Source organism: Cannabis sativa, chromosome X, assembly GCF_029168945.1.
Source record: "Cannabis sativa cultivar Pink pepper isolate KNU-18-1 chromosome X, ASM2916894v1, whole genome shotgun sequence".
NCBI lineage: Eukaryota > Viridiplantae > Streptophyta > Magnoliopsida > Rosales > Cannabaceae > Cannabis > Cannabis sativa.
Genome location: NC_083610.1, coordinates 74,289,444 through 74,312,789, shown reverse-complemented (window position 1 = coordinate 74,312,789; position 23,346 = coordinate 74,289,444). Strand labels below are relative to the sequence as shown.

Here is a 23,346-nt window from a genome sequence, read left to right as displayed (position 1 = left end):
AATTTTTTTTTCTTTACTTTACTTATTTTTTATATTTATTTCATTTTTATAAAAACTGTTGTTATTTTGAGGTTATATTATTTTTATATAAAGGTTATAATGTTTCTATTTTATAAAAAATATTTTTATTTTAATGTTATATTATATTTTTATAAATGAATAAAAAACTAATTATAAAAATAAAAATGAATAAAAAGCTAATTATAAAAGTATAAATGAAAAAGTTTTTTAAATTTATTTTTTTTAAAGAAAAAAAATATATTTTTTATAAAGCATTGTAATTAAGCATCAATAGATCAACTTTTAGCAATTCTTACACCTATAAAGATGAGTGATACCATTTTGCAATTCTCATTCCTAAAAGGGAAACTGCAGTGTACGTATTGGGAGTTCCACGCGTCAGTGATCTATAGGGTTGACGGTGGTATGAATAAAAAGTTGAAATTCTCTGAGCTCCTCATTGGTGGAAATAATCCAAAACCAGTAGTGGTTTTTCTACGCCTAAAATAAAGGCGGTTTCATAAACCGGGATACGCTTTCCTTATATAGCCTCTGCTGATGTGATTTTCTTCAGTACGGCCAAAAATTTAAATACAAAAAAAAAAAAAAGACTCTCACCATTTTTTTTTTGGTTCAATTTCGCAAGCCTCCGTTGGTCTCCATTTGTTGAAAAAGCTCTGTCTATCTTCTCCTCTCCTCCAAGTAAGTCTCTCTCTCTCTCTCTCTCTCTCTCTCTTCGTTTCTTCTTGTGCGATTATTTTTGTTGTTCTTAATTTCTTCTGTACAATTTTTCTAATTTGAAACGAGACAAAGAAAAATGATATATATAACTGTTGATTTTGAAATGATAAATAGTAGCATTAAGAAATTGTTTTGATTTTGAAAAAAAAAATGCATTGATTGATATATATATAGGTATATCGGAAGTAAAAAAGGGGGTATATATGGGAAGGGGTAAGATTGTAATAAGGAGGATCGATAATTCAACGAGCAGGCAAGTGACTTTCTCGAAGAGGAGGAATGGCTTGTTGAAGAAGGCGAAGGAGCTTGCGATCCTATGCGATGCGGAGGTTGGAGTTATGATATTCTCTAGCACTGGAAAGCTCTATGATTTTTCAAGCACCAGGTCATTCATCCTCATCCTCATCATCTCCATACATATATATTATTATTAATTAATTATGCTCTTTTGTTTTAATTAATTAACTTATATGGTACTAATAATAATTGATGACAATAATATTATTCTCTCTAAATGCATGCGCGGTACATGTTTGTGGTATTTACTTTATAAATTAATTCGTATATATATATATATATATTACAGTCCCGAGATTCTTGCTTGCTTGCATGTATGTATGTATATGTAAGTAATTGTTGAAATTTGAAATCCAAACTTCTATAACTTGATAATTGTTAACTTTAACTTCTCTCTCTTTGATGTTTTAATTTTCGATATGCGTGTATCATGAATTAATTACATTATAAAACATTTTGTTGATCGATTGATGAAGCATTCATGTGAATTCCCAATGGAGTTCTCATCATGTAATGCTATTAGAAAATGAGCACTAATTGTAGTGATATTAAGTACATTTTTGAAAACAAACTCACAGGACTAGAAAAAGAGACCTTTGGGAATGGGAGCAGATGTAGTGCCGCTTTTGGACTGATTTTGTTTCATTTTTGAGTAATATATTTATACAGCATCACTAATGCAAATGAAATGTAATATTATTACTAAATTATATATATATATATATATATTTGACTGCATTATAAATTACTACTCTATAATGGAATACGAGACCGCTAAAAAAGAGGTTTACATCCAAAACATGTATATGTGTGTGCGGATTATCGACGAAATGTCCAAAGACTATAATTTGTAATGCATATACTGATGGCATTATTAACTTAATTTTGATTTTTGGGGTATATATACTATGCCTAGCTCTCACATGAACATGATCATATCAAAATAGGGAAAATATTATATACAGTTCCAAAAATAGGTTTTTTTTTATGTTTAAGTGACCAAACAGTGTTACTGATTTATGTTGTAGCTTGCTAGCCGTTTTAATCTCTTGGGTCATAGCTCATATACCATACAGTATAGCAAATTCTTAGAATTTTTGCTCAGGATGATCACATTAGCTAGGTACGTTTCATGTATCATTGGTGTCTCTAATTAATTAATTATTGACATAAGTGAACGCAAACTTTTGCACCAAAATATTCAGTGATAGGATGTACATATGAGCAATTAGAGAAATAAAATTTTAAGACCTAATAAGTAGAACTTAAATATCGATCTTATACACATAAATTAATAGCCCAATCTATAATATCTCCTATAATGTTACAAATATAGGCAAAAATTGTTTTATTTTGTATAAACATTTAACCCTCTTTTTATTTGTTATATGCACATTAGCACATATGAATTAATATGTGCACTTGTTTGTATTGAACATTTATAAGTGAAATTTTATTAATAATATCTTATTAAACAAAATATACAATGTAATGGTGTAATTTATTACTTAAATGCTAAAGATTTAGGTGTCAATTCGCAAAATTAGCATCTATCACTACCAAAAATACTATTTTTAGTGAATATAAATTTTTTGTGATTAAATATTACTTTTAGTCACAACAAATATTTAATCATATAAATTGTTACGAATTTAGTTTTAGTCACAGTAAGTGTTGTGGCTAAAAACACATTTGTTAATAAATTTTTATTATATTTTTTGTGATTAATATTTTTAGGTACGCACTTTTTAATAATAATATAGGAATGATAATTTTATGTTTAGTCACAATATTTTTTTACTTTTAGTCACAAATTTTATTGTGATTAAAAGTAAAAAAATTTATAGTGTATACTATATTAATGCGGCTTAGGTAACAAATTGGCATTATAAAGTACTAACTTATATTGAAAACTTTTGACATAAATAACTATCTTTTGTGTCACTTATTAACCCACCATGGATTATAATTTTTTGGCAAATATTAGTCGTTGTTAAAAGTGCTAACCAACATATAAACAAAAATGAAAAAAAAAAGAAAAATCTTCTAAAATAAAATGAGAAAAACTTAAAAATAAAAATATAATTGAAGATCGATCGAGCAACAAACCCCTCTGTAGTCTTCAAACCGTGCAAGTTCTCATGATCACCACACTTGCAGAAGAGAGATTGCAGGCCCATGCTGTCTCTACCAACGTCGTGCCATGTGATATCTATCGTCGCTAGCTACTACAAAAGAAGGAGAAGGAGAATGAGGATCAAACGAAAACATCAGATATATGAGAAAGAAAAGTTAATACTGTAACGTAAGAGTTAGAGAATGAGAAAAAAAAAATTCGGCTTCACCTAGCCTTTTAAAAATGCATTAAATTAAAATATAAATAAAACCATGTTTACTAATCGGTACTGATGGCTATATAACAAGAAACAACGGTAGAATTACTTTTAGGAAAATTATAGTAAATGGCCGGACACAAATCATAGAATTATGTTAGTATATATTCTAATTTTAAAAAATTATAACAAATGATCCTAATAAATCATAGGATTATGTTAGTAAATGTCCTCATTTTAAAATCATTAATTTTTTTTTATTATTTTTTAGAATTAGAAGCAAATTATTTAAAGATTATAGTATATCTATATTAGTTTTGTTAAAATCTTTTTTATTATGTCGATTTTTTAAATTTTTTATGAGTTGTTGTGGTCGTTGGTATATAGATTTTGTTGTACGGTATATTTTTATTTTGTTGTATGGTATATTATTATTCTTAGATAATATTTAGTTTTATTATGATATGTATAATAGTGGTATATAATTTTATTAGCATAATAAAAATATTTTAATTAATGTATGTATATAATTTTATTAGCATACTACATATATTTAATTACTTTTTATTTTATTATATACAATGGTAGTATATAATTTTGTTATCATGGTATATATATTTTAATTGTGGTATATAATTTGTTTAGTATAGTATATATAAATATATTAGTAATATATATATTTTTTTATTATTATTTTTTGTATATATGTTTTAGTGAATGGTCTATGTATTTTTTGTTATACGGTATATAATTTTTTTTAAATAATATTTAAGTTCTATTTTCTATTGTACACATGATATATAATTTTATTAGCATTCTAGCTATATATTTTAATTTTTATTTATTGTTATTATTATATATATATTTTTATTGTAAATATTTTCTATTATATGGTATATAAATTTTATTGTATAATATATCATTTTATTTTAAAGAATGCATGTTTAGTTTTTATTTTATTATATATAATGGTAATATATAATTTTGTTAATATGATATATACAATTTTTTTAATAATATTATATTATTTTATTTTTTATTGTAGGTATATACATTTTCTTGTATGGTATATGAGTTTTGTTGTCTATAAGATATCTTTTATTTAAGATGATATTTAGTTTTTTTTTTTTATTATATATAAATTTTTTGCTATGTATTGGTATATATAATTTTGTTAGCATGATATATATATTTTTTGAGTAATTTATGATTACTAACTATTTTATAAAGTTCATATTGCTAGTAAAATATTAATAAAACCTCACATAAAATTGTCAACTACAATATTAATATTGCCAAATAGAAATAATATTGTACGTTAATATCGTATATTAATGTTGTAATATTCTAAAAAAATATTGGCAATATTAATATTCAAAACCTTTATACAATACTAACATTTTAGTAATATTAATATATATTTTCAAATAGAAAATTAATAGTGTTAATATTTTATTCGATATTGTATATTAATATTGGCAGTCTTATATGCAACATAGTTTTTAAATTGTATATTTTATGTGTGATCATTAATATTGCGATTACTAATTAAAACCTTTCATTTAATATATTAACTATTAATTTTTTTTTTTTTTGTAATTACTAATTATTTTTTTCAAATAAAACCATAAAAATTCACTTATAATCACATCCAAACACCCAATTATTTTAATAAATAGTAATTACAGCTGTACTAATTATACATTACGTACTCTCAAATTAACACACAAATATTTTAGTTATATGTATATATTACACTAAATTGATCAAAAGAAATAGTTCACATAATTACAATAGCAATAAAAAAAAAGTACTCAAAACAATATTAAACCAATATCAACATTCTGTTTAGGACAAATAAACAACTATTATAAAGATTGATTCCAAATACATTTTAAAAAATTATGCATAAAACTATAATTGAATCAGAGAATCATGAATGGCCTAGATTGACCATATTATTGAAACTAGATTCATTTAGTGCAAATTAGCTGAAATTTGGAATCACAAATTTCGAATTTATGAATAAGCTCGCATAATACACAAAGAATCTCGACAGGGACTGATCATTTACATCAAATAAATTATAAATATAAATATATATAGCAGCATATATTATAACATAATAAATATAAATATCTATGGAACACTAGTATTACCTATTGATGGTTACTAAATATATATTTATATATGGATTGAATTTTATCCTGTGAGGGAATCATTTCATCTCTATATCTTGACTTCGAATTATGATGGGTAACAGTTTGTTAATCATCAAAAATCAAATACATCAAACCGTGCCCATAGTACATGTAACTCTAATCAAAGCATATAATAAAACTTATTATTTATAGCAAAATGCATTCTATTTTTAGAAAAAATTTATATATTGTTTGATAGTTGTCAATAATATTATTTAGGTTTTAGGTTAAGAGTTGCATGAATAAAAGATAATACCAAGCGAGTAACTTCTCTAACAATCCCCCATCCTCTTTTATTATTTACTTCTCATACTTTAAACTTTAAAGGCTATAATTAATTAACAGACAACTTTATGAATATTTGGAGCTCGTTCAAAGACATATCTCACGTCCAAAAAAAGAAAAAACTACGTCGTTTGAAGACTTCCGGAATTAAGATGACCATAATATGTTTTGCTAAGCATAACAACCTTCTCTATACAAGCCTAAACTAACGATATGCTTATTAATTGTTAGTGATCATAATATTTAATAACAATTGAATTCAAAAACACATGTTTAAACACAAATAAATTTGGAAGATCTAATTCGTTTTTATTCAAATAATACAACAATCATATTATAGATATAATTGATCAATATAGAGTAGTTTAGAGTAAAGCAAAATAATTCCTATATACTTAGATGATAGCACATCCATTAATTAAGAAGTTTACAAGAAATATATTTTCATCTTGTTCAACATTCTTGATGGCTCCACAGATTAGAAGAAATTACTTATTAGAGTTTATTAGAAGTTGCTACACATTTTTACAATAGTAATTACTCTAAAAATTTCTACACATTTGTAAAAAAAATAAATAAATTAGAGAAACCTAAAATATTTAAAAGAATTTAGAAGTAATTGATCAAGAAAAGTCTAGAGTAATTATGAGTCATATAGAACTTGAATAATCTAGATAAATTATTCTAGCCACAAATATAGGAAGCATACAACTATAAATACCTCATCAAGGTTCTATATTATAATCAAGCTTGAAACTAAATCAAGTCTCCTACTACTTCCAAAAATACTACCTACTCTTCTATTTGCCCATATACAACTATTTTCTAACTTATTTCAATCAAGTATCAAGTATCAACATTAACATATAACACCCAAAAGCCAAAAGCTACAAACTTATATGCATTCTCTCTTGTAAGCAAAATTATCCTCATCTACTAAACCAACAACTAATCATCACTATACTACTTTACTATTTTACCTCAACATCCTTTAAATACTTAATGCTACATATTCATCTATTATTAACTAAATCAATACAAATTTATTCTCAAACCATTATTGGTATCAGAGCTCAGTTCGATCATCAATGGGCGTAATCCTTTCGCTCATCAGCATGAGTTTGGAGTTCAACTTCTACCTCTTCCAATTTTTCATAAAAAAACTATGATTTTTGATCCATCAAAATGAGGACCTATTTTCGATCACAAAATTTATGGAAAATTGTTGAATAGGGAGTCATCGTTCCGAAAGACGTTACATCTCTCTCGGAAGAACAAAAGAAGGCATTAAAGGATAGATAATCAACAAAAAAAATTCTCATGCATTATACTACTTGCAGCAAGCTATAGTAGACAATCTTTGTTCGTGGATTATGGGCACAGCAACAACAAAAGAAGCATGGTACACGCTATAGGAGGAGTTTCAAGGAACAGTTAAGGTAAGTATAGTTAGACTACACAAGTTTAGAAGAGACTTTAAGAATCTTAGAATGAAGGATAATGAGACCGCAAAAAATTACTATTCTAGAATTGAAAAAATAATAAATTAAATGGGAGCCTATGGAGAAATAATTTCTAACAAGAATATAGTAGATACTAATTTCTTGTACAAAAAAATATGATTCCATAGTTTCTATGATAGAAGAAATAAAAGATTTAGAAACTCTATCACCAATTGAACTAATGGACTCCCTTGAAGCATATGAAAGTAGACGAGAAAGGCATAAAGACAGTGAAACTAAAAATGCCTAACTGATGGGAAAAAGATACAAGAAGAAAAAAAAAACGACAAGCATTCTCCATGTGGCATTTCCAAAAACAAAAAGCCACTTGGAGAAAGACTGTCAATTTAAAAGAAAACCACAATGCCAAAATTGAAAAGAAACATGGGCACACTGAAAAGACTTGTCGTTTAAAAAAAATTCATCAAGCTAATTTTTTCGAACAGAAAAATGATGAAAGTAATATTTTCTATGTCTGTCAAGCTACAACGGAAGAAATCAAAGATAATTGGTATCTTGACAGTGGTTGAAGTGACCACATGACGAAAAATGAAAGTATTTTTGTAGTCTTGATAAATTCAAGACTAAATTCAAAATTGGTAATAATGACTTCATGGAAGCACTGGTTAAATGCACTATTGCCATTGTCACTAAAAAAGGCAAGAGATACATTAATTATGTACTCTTGGTACCCAATATCGATCAAAACCTACTTAGTGTAGGTCAAATGATTGAAAAGGAGCACCTTTTGCATTTTGAAGGAGCTTCTTGCACAATCTTTGATAAGTAAGATAAATTCTTTCAAATTAAAAAGGTGAAAATAAGAGAAAACAGATGCTTTTCTATATAATGGAGATATGCAAGCAGTGTGGCGATGCAAGCACAAACAGATGAATCATAGCTTTGGCATAGAAAGTTCTGTCACTTCAACTTCCACGGGCTAAAGATCCTCAAGTAGAAGAATATGATGCGAGACCTCTCAGCAATTAAGGAGATCAACACAGTCTATGAAGGATGCATGCTCGGGAAACAACATTGACAAATTTTCCCATCCAGCAAAACATGGAGAGCGTAAAAGCCACTGGAGATGGTCCATACACGTCTGCGGGACAATGCACACTTCATCAAATGACCAAAACATGTACTTCATTCTTTTCATTGACGACTTTATGAGAATGACATAGATTTATTTTATCTAACAAAAATCGCATCTTCGATATTTTCAAAAAAATTTAAACCCCATGTCGAAAAACAAAACGATCACTAGATCAAGAAAATTAGAAGTGATAGAGGCAAGGAATACACTTCTAATGAATTCAACAGGTTCTGTGCAGATGAAGGGATGGAGCACCAACTCATTGTTGGATACGCACCAGAACAAAATAGCATATCTGAGAGGAAGAACATGACTGATATGGAGGCAAAATAAGGCCATGCTCCTAGAGAAGAGACTCCCAAAAAGATTTTGGGCAGAGGCAGCAAGCACTTACTTGCTCAGCAGATGTCCAACCAAAATTGTGCAGAATAAGACTCTTATTGAAGCTTGGAGTTGACATAAGCTATCATCAAATCATCTCAAAGTCTCTAGTTGCGTATGCTACAGCTACATTCTAAAAGAAAAAAGATGCAAGCTTGATGAGAAAATTGAAAAGGGAATTTTCTTAGGCTATAATACTCAATCAAAAGGTTATGATTCTATAGCTTAGAAACAAACAAACAAACTTATAATTAGTCGAGACATAAATTTGATGAAGATGCTACATACAATTAGGGGACACTAGAAGTTGAAAGAAAGAGACTCAATATTCCTCTACTGTCAAGTGAAAAAATTGATCAAAATGAAGTCTAACTCAGCCAACCGTAGGTATGGCAATTATACTCGCGGGCTCGCGTACCCGCGGGTACCCTCCCCTAATAGGGGTACGGGGGTCAAGTTTTGGGGGCGGGTTTAAGTATTCATACCCGAATCGGGGTCGGGGTGGGGGTATTGATACCCACCCCAAAACTGCCTCGATATGACTCTAATATATAACATAAATTTAAATAATAACTGTTGTTATTAATTTACTTCACGCTGGACAATTTTTATTAATTACATAGAAGTTGACTTTTTATGTTTTAAGAAAATACATGTGTTTACTACTTATTTGAATTAATTTTTTTTACTACTACCCATTAATGTACACATTATTTAATTAAATATCTTCACTCATCATCATTACCACCTCTCTTACATGTCTTTTTATATTCACTATTCATCCATCCACATCATAAATCACATTCACTCACAATTTACTATTACACATACATGACTCTTCATATTCACTCTCCATCATAAATTACATTCACATATTACACTAACATAAGTAATATATACATAAGAGAGACTCACGAAGAGTTATTCACTGATATAAAAAAAATAAAAGCAAACTGCAAAAGTAAAAAAAGAAAAAACTCTTCACTTTTATAGTCTTTCTTCTTTTTGAGGTTTTTTTTCCAAAATTATATTTATGGGTACCCAATGAATAGCCTCCTCCCACTGGGTAATCCTTGCTTTGTCTCCCACTTTTGTTTAAACGGGTATAAGGTGAATTTAGGATACGGGTATGGGGGTGGGTGAACAATTCCCAGCCTCGCCATGTCTCGTTTACGTCCCTATGGGTATCCGATGGGAATCTTTCCCCCGTCGGGTAATCCCCACCTCGTCATCGCTTTAATTTAAACGGGTATTAGAGTGTGTATGGGGGTGAATTTAGAAAGCGGTTATGGGGGTGGGGGAGCAATGCCCGCCCTCGCCCTGTCCCGTTTACATCCCTTGCCAACCGCAGTGGAACCGACATAAGCCTTAGAATCCCCATCTGACTCACTAGTTAGGCAAACAAGACCTCTAGTAGAAATTTACGAGACTTGCAACTTAGTACTTATGGAGCCAAAAAACTTTAAAGCAACTCAACAACAAGAAATATGGATGAATTAAGAGATAAAGATGATTGAGAAAAATAAAACTTGGGATTGTAGATCGTCCACTAGACAAAGACACTATAGGAGTCAAGTAGATCTCCAAGACAAAGCTGAACGTAGATGGCTCAATACAAAAGTACAAAGCAAGATTAATTGTCAAAGGATACTCGCAGCAATACGGAGTCGACTACAACAAAAAATTTGCTCCAATTTCCCGCCTCGACACAATAAGGGCTTTAATTTCTCTAACCACAAGGAAGAAATTGAAGATTTTTCAACTCGATATGAAGTCAACAAATTTTAATGGTTATCTTGAAGACAAAATCTATGTGGAACAACCTCAAGGGTTCATGGTCTTCTCAAATTGAAAATATTTTATATGACCTAAAGCAAGCTCCGCGAGCCTGGTACATTAGAATTGACTGCTACTTCACTAAACAAAGGTTCAGGAAGAGCAAGAATGAGTCGACACTTTTACATCAAGACTCAAGGTACGGAGGAAACACTTATTGTCTCCTTATATGTTGATGATCTCATCTACATAGGCAATAGTGAGAAGATGATAAGGAAGTTTAAAGAAGACATGATGAAAAATTTCGAGATCACTGATCTGGGATTAATGCACTACTTCCTCGGAATCAAAATGACAAAAAAAAATTGGGATCTTCATCTCACAAAAGAAGTATACAGAAGCACTCGAAGTTCAAAATGGAAGGATGCAAGACTGTATCAACTCTATTAGACAACAGTAAAACACTCAAGAAGGAAGATGGCTCACCGAAAGCTGATGAATCAAAATTTTCAAGTCTAGTCGGCAGCTTACTCTATCTAACTGCTACAAGACCAAACATAATGTACACAGTTAGTATCCTATCAAGATTCATGCATGATCCAAGTCAAGTTCACTATAGGGCTGCCAAGCGAATTCTTTGATACTTGAAAGGAACAAAATTCTACAAAATTCTTACAAGTGACTCAAAATTAGTTGGCTACATAGATAGTGGGCAGGATCCATAGACGACATGAAAAGTATGTCAAGATCACGCCTTCACACTTGGATCAGGAATACTTTCTTGGACATCAAAGAAACATGCAACATTTGAACAATCATTAGCGGAAACAGAATATATTGTAGTAACAATGACTACAAGCCAAGCCATATGGCTGAGAAGAATACTTGCAGACATAGAAGAATCGCAAGAAGAAGCTACAAAGATCTATTACGACAGTAAATCAGCTATAGCAATGGTAAAATATCCAGTATTTCACAGCATGACCAAGCATATAAGCATCAAATATCATTTCATCAGAGAAGTTAAAGCACACAAAGAAATTGAGCTCAAGCACTACAAGACCGAAAAATAATTGGTAGATATTTACTACCAATGAGCAACTTTGAGCTACTACGAGACATGATCAGAATTATCAAAATGTGTACGAAGGAGGAGTATTAGAAGTTGCTACACATTTCTACAATAGTAATTAGTCTAGAAATTTCTACATATTTATAGGAAAAATAAACAAGCTAGAGAAACCTATAATATTTAGAAGAGTTTAGAAGTAATTAATCAAGAAAAATCTATAGTAATTGTGAATTATATAGAACTAGAACAATCTAGATAAATTATTCTAGCCACAAATGTAGAGAGCATACAATTATAAATACTCCATCAAGATTCCATATTGTAACCAAGCTTGGAAACTAAAACAAGTTGCCTACTGTTTCTTAAAATACTAAGTACTCTTCTATTTTTTCCATATACAACTATTTTCTAACTTATCTCAATCAACTATCAAGTATAAACTCATCAACAATATAATAGCCAAAAAAAAGTCAAAAGCTACAAACTTACATACATTCTCTCTTCTAAGCAAAATTATCCTTAACTAACCATCACTACACTATTTTACTATTTTACCTCAATATCCTCTAAATACTTAATACTACATTTTCATTTATCATAAACTAAACCGATACAAATTATTCTCAAACTATCAAAGTTACTTCGATAGATTACACTTACGTGACTAATTTGATATACTAAAATCTTTCATGACTCTTTTAATAATACAATGTTTGCATCTAAACCATCAAATACTCTTTATAATTTTCTTTAGTTTTATTACCTTATTTGAATAGTATATACATAACATTCTATCTCAAAATTAATTAGTTAATTAGTTACGAATGAAATAACTTATACTCCAACAATTAGTATAATACTATCACACATTTTTTGTGTGGATACTCTTAACACCAAGACAAAGCTCATTTCTCTATATTGGTGGATATATAATTGCATAAGTATCACAATATATAATTGCATAAGTATCACAATGGTTATCCATTTGACCGTCAATCGAATTTATCCTTAATCAGATTGATGAATATTTGGAATCATAAAAAATTGTTTACAAATAATCAAAATTAAAATAAATAGCATTCTTATGATGTGTTTACATTAATTTAGAATAGAAATAAATGATTTTAAATTACAAAAATAACACTCATTAAAGTTTTACACATGTATATAGAACTTTTATATAAAAAAAAATAATGATAATAATAATAATTAAATGAGAGTGAAAATGACAAATTATAATTTTAGAAAAAATAAGTGTGGCAATTACATGAGTTTGGGCCATAGCCACTCCCATTCTTCAAAGCCAAATTAGTGTGGAACTCACGTATTTCATTCCAATTCCTTAAAAGAAATTAAGAAATTAAACAAAATTAATCAAATTCATTCTTATTCCTATTCTCTAATTTCATTAGTAAACGGACATGAAATAAATGTTTAAAAATAACAATTCAAAGTGAACCACTATTGATACTTCTAACGTAATGCTTCAACTAGAACGATGAAATAGTTTTGGCTAATGCCTGCTTTTGTAGTGAGAAGGATAAGTAGTATCTTATAAAGGATGAAGAACCAGAAGAAATGAGCAATGTCAAGTTTTTTTTTTTATTGTTTAGTAAAGAGATTCTATATGTTAAACTTTGATTATGATTTTTTTAACATTTTTACCTCTAAAAAAACTCTCTCAGCCCTTCAGTTTCGACCCTTTGAATTCTCTTAACCTAGTTATATATGGTTTTCTCTTGGTCAAAGCATCACCATTCACCAACGAAGCATATGTGTTATGGCGGAGCTTTGGCTGAGAACCCCCTCCTCTGTAGTTTGGTGGCTTACTCACAGTGGTAGATAGGCCCCTCATCTTTCGATCATTATTTTCAATTGATGGCAGCATGTTATGGCTTCTTTGGTGGTTTGTCAATATACAAATATTGTGCTCCTCTGTAATGTGTAATGTCGATTGTTCGGTGCTTGCTTGACCCTTCGAATTTTGTTTTCCATGGAGTTTCACCGTTTTTTTTTAACATTGACAATCTTCGTAGTGGTCAATGTGATCTCTAACTATTGTGATTCTGTTCGAGTTCTTTTTTTTAAAAAAAAAAACAAATAATTGTTAGTGTTATGGATTTTTTTCAGAGAAAAAAAAAAAAAATAAACCTAGTGTTTTTATCACCTTTGCTAATTGTCCTTGGAGGACTTGCACCTTCTTCTCAATTTTGACATGATTTGTTTCCACCATTCAAATTATCTTTATGGATAGCTCCTGATTTGTACATCTAATTTGACATTGATAGCCAATTTACTATATTGTTTTAGATAAGAAAGGCAGTCATTGATTTATTGTATCTAAGTTCTATGTTCATGTTGTGTGCTTCGTTACCATTTATGTAGATATCTCCTTCTGAGATAGTCTTAAGCATTTCAGACCCTATTTGGACATTGTTCTAATATAACCATTAAAAAAAATTAATAATTTTTATTATTTTCAAACAGGGTATTTGTCACCATGTACAAGAAGAAGGAAAGAACAAGAGAGCTCATAATCCCTTTACCTCTCTTGTCTTTTCATCTCTCTTTCAAAAAAAAAGTGTATCTTTCTCCCTAAAAAATGTCTCCTTCCCATCAAAACATATCAAGTTTAGTGTAATTGAAGTGTAATAATAAGTTATTGATGATTTATCAAGTGATATACTTACTTGATTGTTATAATTTTATTTTACCATTAATATAGTTAAAATGGAAATGTTAAAGAAGAATAATTAGGATTGCAGCAAGTCTGCATAACCGACAAATCTGATTTATATTTTCAAATTTATTTATTTATTCTTACTCAAAATAATTTATAATAAAATAATACATTTTAAACCGCATATGTATATATAAAATAAAATCGACACATTATTTATTTGAATTTTATTTTTGACACTATAAATTACTTTAAATTGCTCAAAAATTTGTAAGATGTGTTAATACTTACGATGTCTTAATTAAGCGAAGACTGAAAAGATAAAAGATGTATCGATACATCTACTATTGAGGGATGCATTCTAAGTTTTCCTACTTTTATGATATTCTAAAAACATATAAAGTGTTTTTACAGTGTCCTTAAAAATGTATATATATATATATGTATATATATACCTTTCAAATTTTTAAAAAATTTATATTTTACAAAATAGAATCCAAAATTCATAAATACACTCTAGAATTCCACACATAATTTTTTTTTATGGAAACTTGCTCAAAGAAGAGATAATGATATTATAGTTAGATTTATTTTTAGAGGATTGCTAAAAAGCACTATTGGTGCTTAGCCTTCTCCTCAGTGTCATACTGTTATTGGTCTAATTAAGTACCAAGTCTCATATAACTTAAATAAATAACTTTTAAGAAATATCGTTGACCAATTGTGGAACACCACTTATTAAAAGTGTTGAGCACCACTGGTGTCCAATAGCAATATGTGAAAAAAAAAAAAAATTCATAGATCTACATAAAATTAAAGAGAAAAAAAAATTGCTAACTATTATCTTTTTCTTCTTCTTTCCTCTCTTATTCACTTAAATATTAGATATAAATATTGTAAAATAAAATAACATTTTACATGATGTGCATAGTAACCCCTATAAACTAATACTATAACCATAATTTTTTATTTTTATTTTTATTTTTGCAAAAATCATTCAAAATAGTAAGACACCTTGAAAAAAAAAATCTTGTAAAATAATATTACAATATACATAATGTATACCATATATTACAGACAAAAAAATAATTTCTTAAATTAAACTATTTCTTTTGGTATCCCTTTCTTTCTAGTGTTGTCATAGAGTCTTAGGTGGTATTATACACCATTAGTATCCTTCAACAATTCTTTGTTAGATAGCATTAGTGCCCTATAGCAATTCTAAATGGTAGTCTATCTATTTTGATTTGTTTCTTTTCTAACTTTAGTATGACACCTCAAGTATTGTTGGATAGCATTGTTGATATGTTCTCTGAAGAGGGTAGGTATGGATTTGCTTTCGTTGCTCAAGACTCATGGTCCGTTGACTGAAGCACACAACTAGTGTAAACCTTGTAGTGTACGGGTAGAACTAGCTGAGGTGTTAGGGGTAAAGGAAGCTTTGAGCTGGTTGAAGGATTTTCGAGGAAAGAATGCCATAGTTGAAACGAATTGTCAATTTGTTGTTAAAGTTATTCATAGCTCAACCATTATATCTTCTTCTTATGGTTTGATCATTTAGTGTCGTGTTTTACTTTCTTCATTAGAGAATATTTCTCTTTGTTTTGTTAGGCGGTCAACAAACATTGTTGCTCATTGGTTTGCTTGAGCATCATGTTCTATTCCTAACCGTATTATTAAAGTGGATAATTGTCCCCTTGAGTTGTCTCGCTTTTGATTGTTCTGAATAATAAAAGTTACAATCTTTTCTTTTCTTAAATAACAAAACCATTAGAAAACACAAAAATCATTAAAAAGCTTTTAAAAGTAGGTCTTGGTCTCTAAAAAAGCATTGATCATGATGCCAAACATGCTTACCACTTTTAAGTGAAGATCACTACTAGTTAGCCACATTATCACTTTTGATTGAGTAGTAATATTTCCAGTGCCTAATACCATGCAGTTAAATGTGATTGGTTTAATTTCCAACTAGAATATTGGAACTAGATATTAAATTGCATCAATGATGGTTTGGCATTCAATCTCAAAGTGAAGATCACGAAGTTTAGGTTTAGCGGAGCACAATTGCAGTTTGTGTCATGGATCTGGCCTTGGGCTGGTGGAGTCGTGTAGGTTGTCTGTGGTTGTGGGTAGGGGTGGGTGATTTGGCATTGTGGGTTTACATCCAGGAACAATCGATGATTTTTTTTTTTTAGTTTTTATAATGGTGTAACATCACCGCCTTGCTATTATTTTGATAGTAGGGTTAGTTTTGTTTATGGTGATAATAGTCTTGTTTCTCATTGGGTCACTAGCTTAGTAGGTGGCATGACTATTCTTCTAGGTGTTGGGCAATTCTCATATTTTTATTAACCAGATACTTTGTGGTTATATTCTTCATCAGAATTGCTATAAGCATGGTTAGTTTTGCTATTTCTATTTATTTTAAGTTGAATAATGGAGTTGCATTACCGAATTTTTATTGGAAGATCTTCAGCTGATAGTCATTGATAGGTGTAATTTGTCATATATTCATTCATGTTAAAGGCTAACATTCTTTGCACTCCTTTAATGCTTCACTGTTGTCAGCTTATCAGTCTTTTAATTGAATGTGGTGTTCAGGTTTTCTTTGTTAATGACGTGGTTAGCATATTTTTGTTAATTATGCTCTTGAGTGATATCACTATGTTCAATTTACCTTTTGACAGAAATCCTCATTTTTCTATTTTATCTTAGTGTAAATGCAATATTTCTGGTTACTCAAAGTTTTATTTTTTCCTTAAGGTGAAGAACAAATCAATTGTGTTGACTGTCGATCATTTCAAATAAAATAGGATTTTCTTGCTAAGAAATGCTAAAGGGCACCCAAGGTGTCTAGTACCCTTGTGATGTGTAATACTGTTATTGGTGCAAATCAATATATTAGGTCCCACATATTTTGCTTTAATAAATATTATAGAGAACCGCTAACCAATTATAAGGTACCACCTCATAGTGGTGCTAGATATCTTGATGCCTCAAGTAATATGACAGTAACTTTACTACCTAAACTTAATCCAATTGACCTCTATCAAAAAATCAATCCTACAATGTTCCTCTCCTAATCTTAATAAATCGAAGAGTTGTTGTACATGGAATGTTGAGCTCTTGAGCATGTTGAATGTTTAGTCTAATTAACGGGTTCAAAAGCTCTTAGCCATACCAAAAATTTTGGTCGGGAGTAGTAACACGCCAAGGTACCAAACTAATCTCGAAGCAAATACTTTAAAACTATACCAATTCGCTATGTAACTTTGGATATCCTTCTCATTATCGAACTCATGAAAGGCATTTTGTAATTTCCCCCCACAACCAAATTCCGTATGACAAAAAGTGCAAACTTCAAGTTGATATCTAGACTACTCTTATATGGCAGAAGGTCCAATTTTGCACAAGAAGAGAGTTTGTTTGAATATCTTTCTTAAATCTATGTAGAAAGTGGGAAAAGCTTTTATGACAGTCAAAGTCCCATGATTCGTAAATGGAAAAATTGGGTAAGTTATGCAATTTTACATCGTCTGAGAAATGTCAAGTGTAATAATTCTAAGACTGTGTAAATATAGGACTACACAATTGAAAATAGCTTAAATGGATTGATGTGTACTACTTATGCCAACAACATACATCTTTTCAATAGTCCTTCACTTAAGAACTTCAAAATTAAGTGTGTTTGACCTAGATTACTCTTAGAATAAGTAGCCTCCTAGGAAGTTTTCCTAAAAAGCGTACAAGTGAGGACAAAAGTTGTTTTCCAGAGAATTATTATTCTAGGAAACAACCAAAGTGATGTACCCGTGTATACTATGTAAAGGATCTATACAAGTGAAGCGAGAGCATTACAATTTTTGCTTTAAGTTTAGCTCTAGCTGTGGAAGTTCTGTTTTTTTAGGTTTTTCCTACTTTAATTTGTAATTTTTGTTTTATGCTTTTTCTTATTATTTCGGTTTCCCCAAGTTGTCTTTAAAAAGGAAAAGAAGATATCTTGACTATTCTTGGTGTGTAATTGATTATCTTCCAACTCCATTCTTTCTCCCTATGTCGAAGAACCAACTCTGTAAATGGGCCATTTTTTTTAACAATGCCCATGCAGAGTTACTAAACCCTATCCAACACGTCAATCTCATCCATAGCAACACCCATTGTTGCTAGAATCTTGATCCCCTTCGAGATCAACAAAGTTGCAAGTGAAACAAGTGTGACCAACATGTTATCCTCTTTCGAATAAAATGGACCACAAAGCACTAACTCGTTAATGAGGACACAAGTCCTGGGAAAATAGGGGTTCCACTTGCTGATCTCAAAATTGGAGGTGTGGATATGAAAATCTCGCCCCAAACACTTAGACCCACGTTTCCTTAGGTTCATTAGGCTGGCTTTTGAACCATGCAATATCAATCAGGCCTCTCGTGTTGATTCGTTAGTGTAGCTTGATCATTGAACCTTGCCCCAAACATTTAGTACGTGAGTCTTTAGTTGCCATCTAGCTATAGAAGGTAGTTCTAATTTTTGCAAAGAACTCGATCTCACTGTCATTGAGTTTGTGGTTGCCATATTCATGGGATTGTGCGCCACTTTTTCTTTAGCCTTGACTAAAGATGGAAAAGGATGTCTCTGTTGTATATTCTTGAACTTCTTTAAGTCACTTGATGAGCCTTATATTCAGTTTGTTTACAAAAGAAGGAAAGTCAACAAAGGCCAAGTATAAGTTAGTCTTGGAAAGTTTTACTTTTCATTGTATAGTTGTCTTAATTGTTTTGAGACAGGTGTTCAGTGGTTATTAGAATTTAATTAGGTTGTTGATGTGGCAAGTTCTATGCTCTATAAATAGAGTAAGAGAACTCGGCAGTAGGTATGTTTTGAGAGAATAAAATTGTCTTGAGAGGTCATAGGAGAGAAAAAATCTCCCAAACAGATTTATTGTATAATTCTTAAAGATTCAATAAAAGTTTTCTAGTGGGATTTCATTTTTCTTGTGTGTTTCGACCGTATACCAATTTATTCAAGTGTCTTGTTGTTCGTCTCCATTTTGTCTACTGCTATGATAGTCTCCTGCTCTGCAGCCATTCTCGTTGTCATTTACTTGGCAACCATGGCTCTGGTACGGTTTATCTCTAACCTTTCAGAGAGTGAGGAAACCATTTGATGGGCCTTAATCAAAACAACATATGGCAATCTATGATCTTGAATAATCGAGCCATTATCATTTCTCATTAGGATTGCACCTTGAACTTTGTTTGAGTGATTAAACCTTTAGCGAAAGCAAAACGAATGATGTTGGCTTACAATGTGGCTCATTCTCTATCTTTGTTAATTCTGTCATAAAGTACCAGCCCTCAGCAGTGGTTTCTTCCCATCAATAGGATACCTAGCACTCTTGTCCCTTCTCGTTATTCTAGGGTAGGTATATTTAATCAAAGGCCTATCAATCCTTCCCTCAAAACTGATTAACAATCATCTTTCTATTCATGTTTTCCTAGAGAACTACCACCTCTAGTTGTTGTACTACATCTTATTCTAACCGTTTTCTATTTTACCTAATTGTGGATGTCAATCAATAGCTTGATCTAGCATATCTAAGAGCATAACTATGAATCCCGAAACCCAATATACTCAACCATTTAGCTAGAAGCAACAAAGGCTAGCTTAGAGGAATGGATTAAAAGTAGAGGTCCAATATTTTGACCAAGAACCTCCCTGTTGTTTTCTTTCTGGTGTGGCAAGTATGCTGACCATATAAAATAATAAGCATAGTTTTGCAACTTTCCCTCCTTTAATCTTGGTTTCCAAGTTAAAATTGTTGTTTACTTGCCAATTGCCTTAAACATTGTTTTGCCCTGGTATGAGCAAGGCAGCTGCAGAACTAAATCACCCTGCATTTTATACTTTGTTAGTAATGTATGTCAATTTCAAATAGGCTAATATTACACTAAAGTAGTCAGATTGTTCTATTCCTAATAAGCCTAGCATTTGAATTGTTTGTAATAACATCTAGCTGGGGTCAGAAAGGAAAATTTAAATAGATGTACCAATAATAATGTGCAACTACTTGTTTACAAATTGTATATATTCTATAACCATTCAGAGATTGGTAGAACGAATGAACTTACAAATTTTGTCGTACAAACGAAAGCATACCTGTATTCTTTGTTTCAATCGTTATGCATTCTTTGAAAACTTTGAAACCTTGCAGAGAAACAAACTGAAATACACCCAATATGTACATGCTATACAATTCAACTCATCTGAGAAATACTAAGTAGAAAAGGCTCAAATAAATAAAATACCCTTTAGCTAAGTTGTACAAAGATTGCTGAAATTTACCATAATTTCATTCCCAAATTCTCAAACGGATAATAGTACTTATCTGGTGAAATTTCCTTCTTCTTTGACAGCATGAAAACAATAATTGACCGATACAACAAAGCGAAAGAGGATCATCATCAACCAGGGAACCCAACATCTGAAGTGAAGGTATCATCCAGTTCTTGTCATTTTTGTTTTGGCTTTTTTCTTCTAAGCATGTTTGAGAAGTTAGTGAAATGCTTATCGATTATTTGTTACATAACAACTTGGTATACAAGGGATCAACATACTGAAATCCATGTTCATTTTTGTAGTTAAATAGCAATCTAGCAATACCTTAAATTTCAAGTACAAGATTATTAGCTCTTATTTCACTTTTCATACAAAAGGAATGCAATACTTTAAACTTCAAAAACCTATCTCTTATTTCTAGTGTAACATTTATGAAAAATTCCACTTCCAAGGAGTCATTGCATTTCTCTCGAAGGCAAGGAAGATACAAAAATGTCTGCAGAAGAACAGGATGCCAAACAAAATTGAGCTTTCTATTAAGCTATTAGATACAGTAGAACAACGATATAAGGGTTTCCCATTCTCTCTCAAAATTAAGCCTTCGTTTACAAATGCAATTGAAACTGCTTAACTATACAGATCACCACTTAATAATTTCCTCATATTACCTGTTTGCATCTAGTCAAGACAGATTGCAGCCTTGCTTTGTGTTAAACGTAAATAATGAGAATTGCTAAAGGACAACATCACATTAACGGTGTTATACCGTTATTAGTACAATTTAATATCAGATTTTACATGTTTTAATTTTAAAAATTAATGTAAAAAAACTGCTAACCACTATAAAGCGCTACCTCATATGGTGTCGGGCAACTTAAGTTGCCTAGCAATACTCATTAATAATACATGGTGGGTGTATTTCTCCAAGTCCAATAGTTGGGTCTTGCTCTGTGTCAGACCTAAATAGTTTCTTCTTGTTTCATTTGTTTTATTATAGAATAAATTACCAAAAACTTTCATTTGATAAAAAAGTCTATGCTATAAAAATGCTAGCCAAATTTCAAAGAGGTTGATGGCAAATTAGCTCTAATTAGAGACTACATAAAACAAAGAGTTAATCATGTGCACTTTAGCAAACTAACAGCATGGACAAGTCCTTGACATTTAGCTGCTACAGGTCATGTTGCATTGAAAAATGTGATAAAGATTCCATATTGCCTACCAACATTATAATCTGCTGGACTCCTATAATTCAAATGCTAAACATTATATAGCACATTGTAAGCCATGACATGTCTAATTTAGAAGTCGAACGCAGAATAAAAAATGATGAATAAAGATTCATTTTCTCATAGAGAATATGACTTCTGCTTAATATAGAAAAGATCCAACAAAAGTCTCTAGTAGCTAAAGAAAAGAAAAAATAAATAACAAAACAGGACAAATATATTGAGTTCCAATCCGCCAAGAATCCTAATCTTCTATTAGATATTTTGATAATGTGATTGCACCTCTAAAGTTGATTTCAGGGGTCAAATTCTTACTATTGCTAAAGATAATGAATTTGACATTGCACCGACAGTAAATATTTACATGAACAGATAAAACACTTTCATTTTGATTAATATTTTCATGATGGCATTTCACATTCAACTAGTAACAACTTAAAGGGAAAGTATTGTTCTCAAAATAAGTTGTTTGTTTATTTTTACAATACCAATATGTATTGCTTATTCTTGTGATAATATTCATCAATAATGTGTGTTTTGAATAGTTTTGGCAAAGGGAAGCAGCAATGTTAAGGCAACAATTACAAAGCTTGCAAGAAAATCACCGGTATGTATAGTCAATTCATTTTAACATGAGCTATCGTTCAAGAAATAAGGATATTAGAGAAAATACAGCAAGGAGATGAAAGACTAACCATTCGAGACTCGAGAGTTTGAATTATCTTGTTGCCCTACTAGCTAGTTACAAGCTCAAATGAATCAAATTTATCAATTACTGGGGCTAGCTCAGACACTACCCTAAAAATGTTGCTACACTGTCCTTCACAAACAACAACACAGCTAATAGATTATAACTGTACTAATTTAAATTTTTAAGAAGGATTGTCAACATAAAAAATAACTTTTTAGTTACGTCCTGACATAATTCTTTCAATCACTTCAGCCCTATCATGTGAAAATTAAAATATAGATTAGTCATCTATGACTACATATTCATTATCTCAAAGAACATGTATCCAGCCACAGATGTCCAAGATTGGCTATAAAAGGTTATGATAAAATAGTGGTAAATCAAGAAAACATTTGTTTTATCTTCAAAATTAGGTGGATTTTATAGTAGTTCTTCACATATTGATACCAAACACCAATAAGGAAATCCATGATTGAGGAGCTATTTATTTCAAACAAAAGGCTGTGATTTCAATTGTTAAATATTTGTTCGTATGTTTAAATTGAATATCAAGGATCTATGTGTCCTCTACATGTAGTTCCTTGTAAGATAAAGAAAAAGAAAATCAAAACTTTCTAGTTGCTGAAATTTCAATTTAATGAGATTAGATTTGATAAACTTATACAATGTAATGATGAAGAGTCATCACAGAGTGAACAAGCAACACTCAGAATTAACAGAAGCTATCAC

General features: G+C 30.4%; 1 protein-coding gene across 6 annotated transcripts in view; it reads left to right on the top strand.

Moving 5' to 3' along the window:
• Positions 1-407: 407 nt before the first annotated feature.
• LOC115697575 (MADS-box transcription factor 27) overlaps positions 408-23,346 on the top strand; it is a 35,348-nt gene continuing 12,409 nt past the window's right edge. Inside the window, exons 1-4 of one of the 6 annotated variants that reach the window (XM_030624673.2) lie at positions 408-702; positions 916-1,126; positions 20,775-20,853; positions 22,472-22,533. In XM_030624673.2, the coding sequence (XP_030480533.1) occupies positions 945-1,126; positions 20,775-20,853; positions 22,472-22,533 (323 nt within the window). In that variant the 5' untranslated portion in view covers positions 408-702; positions 916-944. Of the gene's footprint in view, positions 703-915; positions 1,127-18,981; positions 19,481-20,774; positions 20,854-22,471; positions 22,534-23,346 lie in introns of those variants that run through there. The other 5 variants (XM_030624658.2, XM_061106865.1, XM_030624648.2 and 2 more) reach the window with 5 other exon arrangements.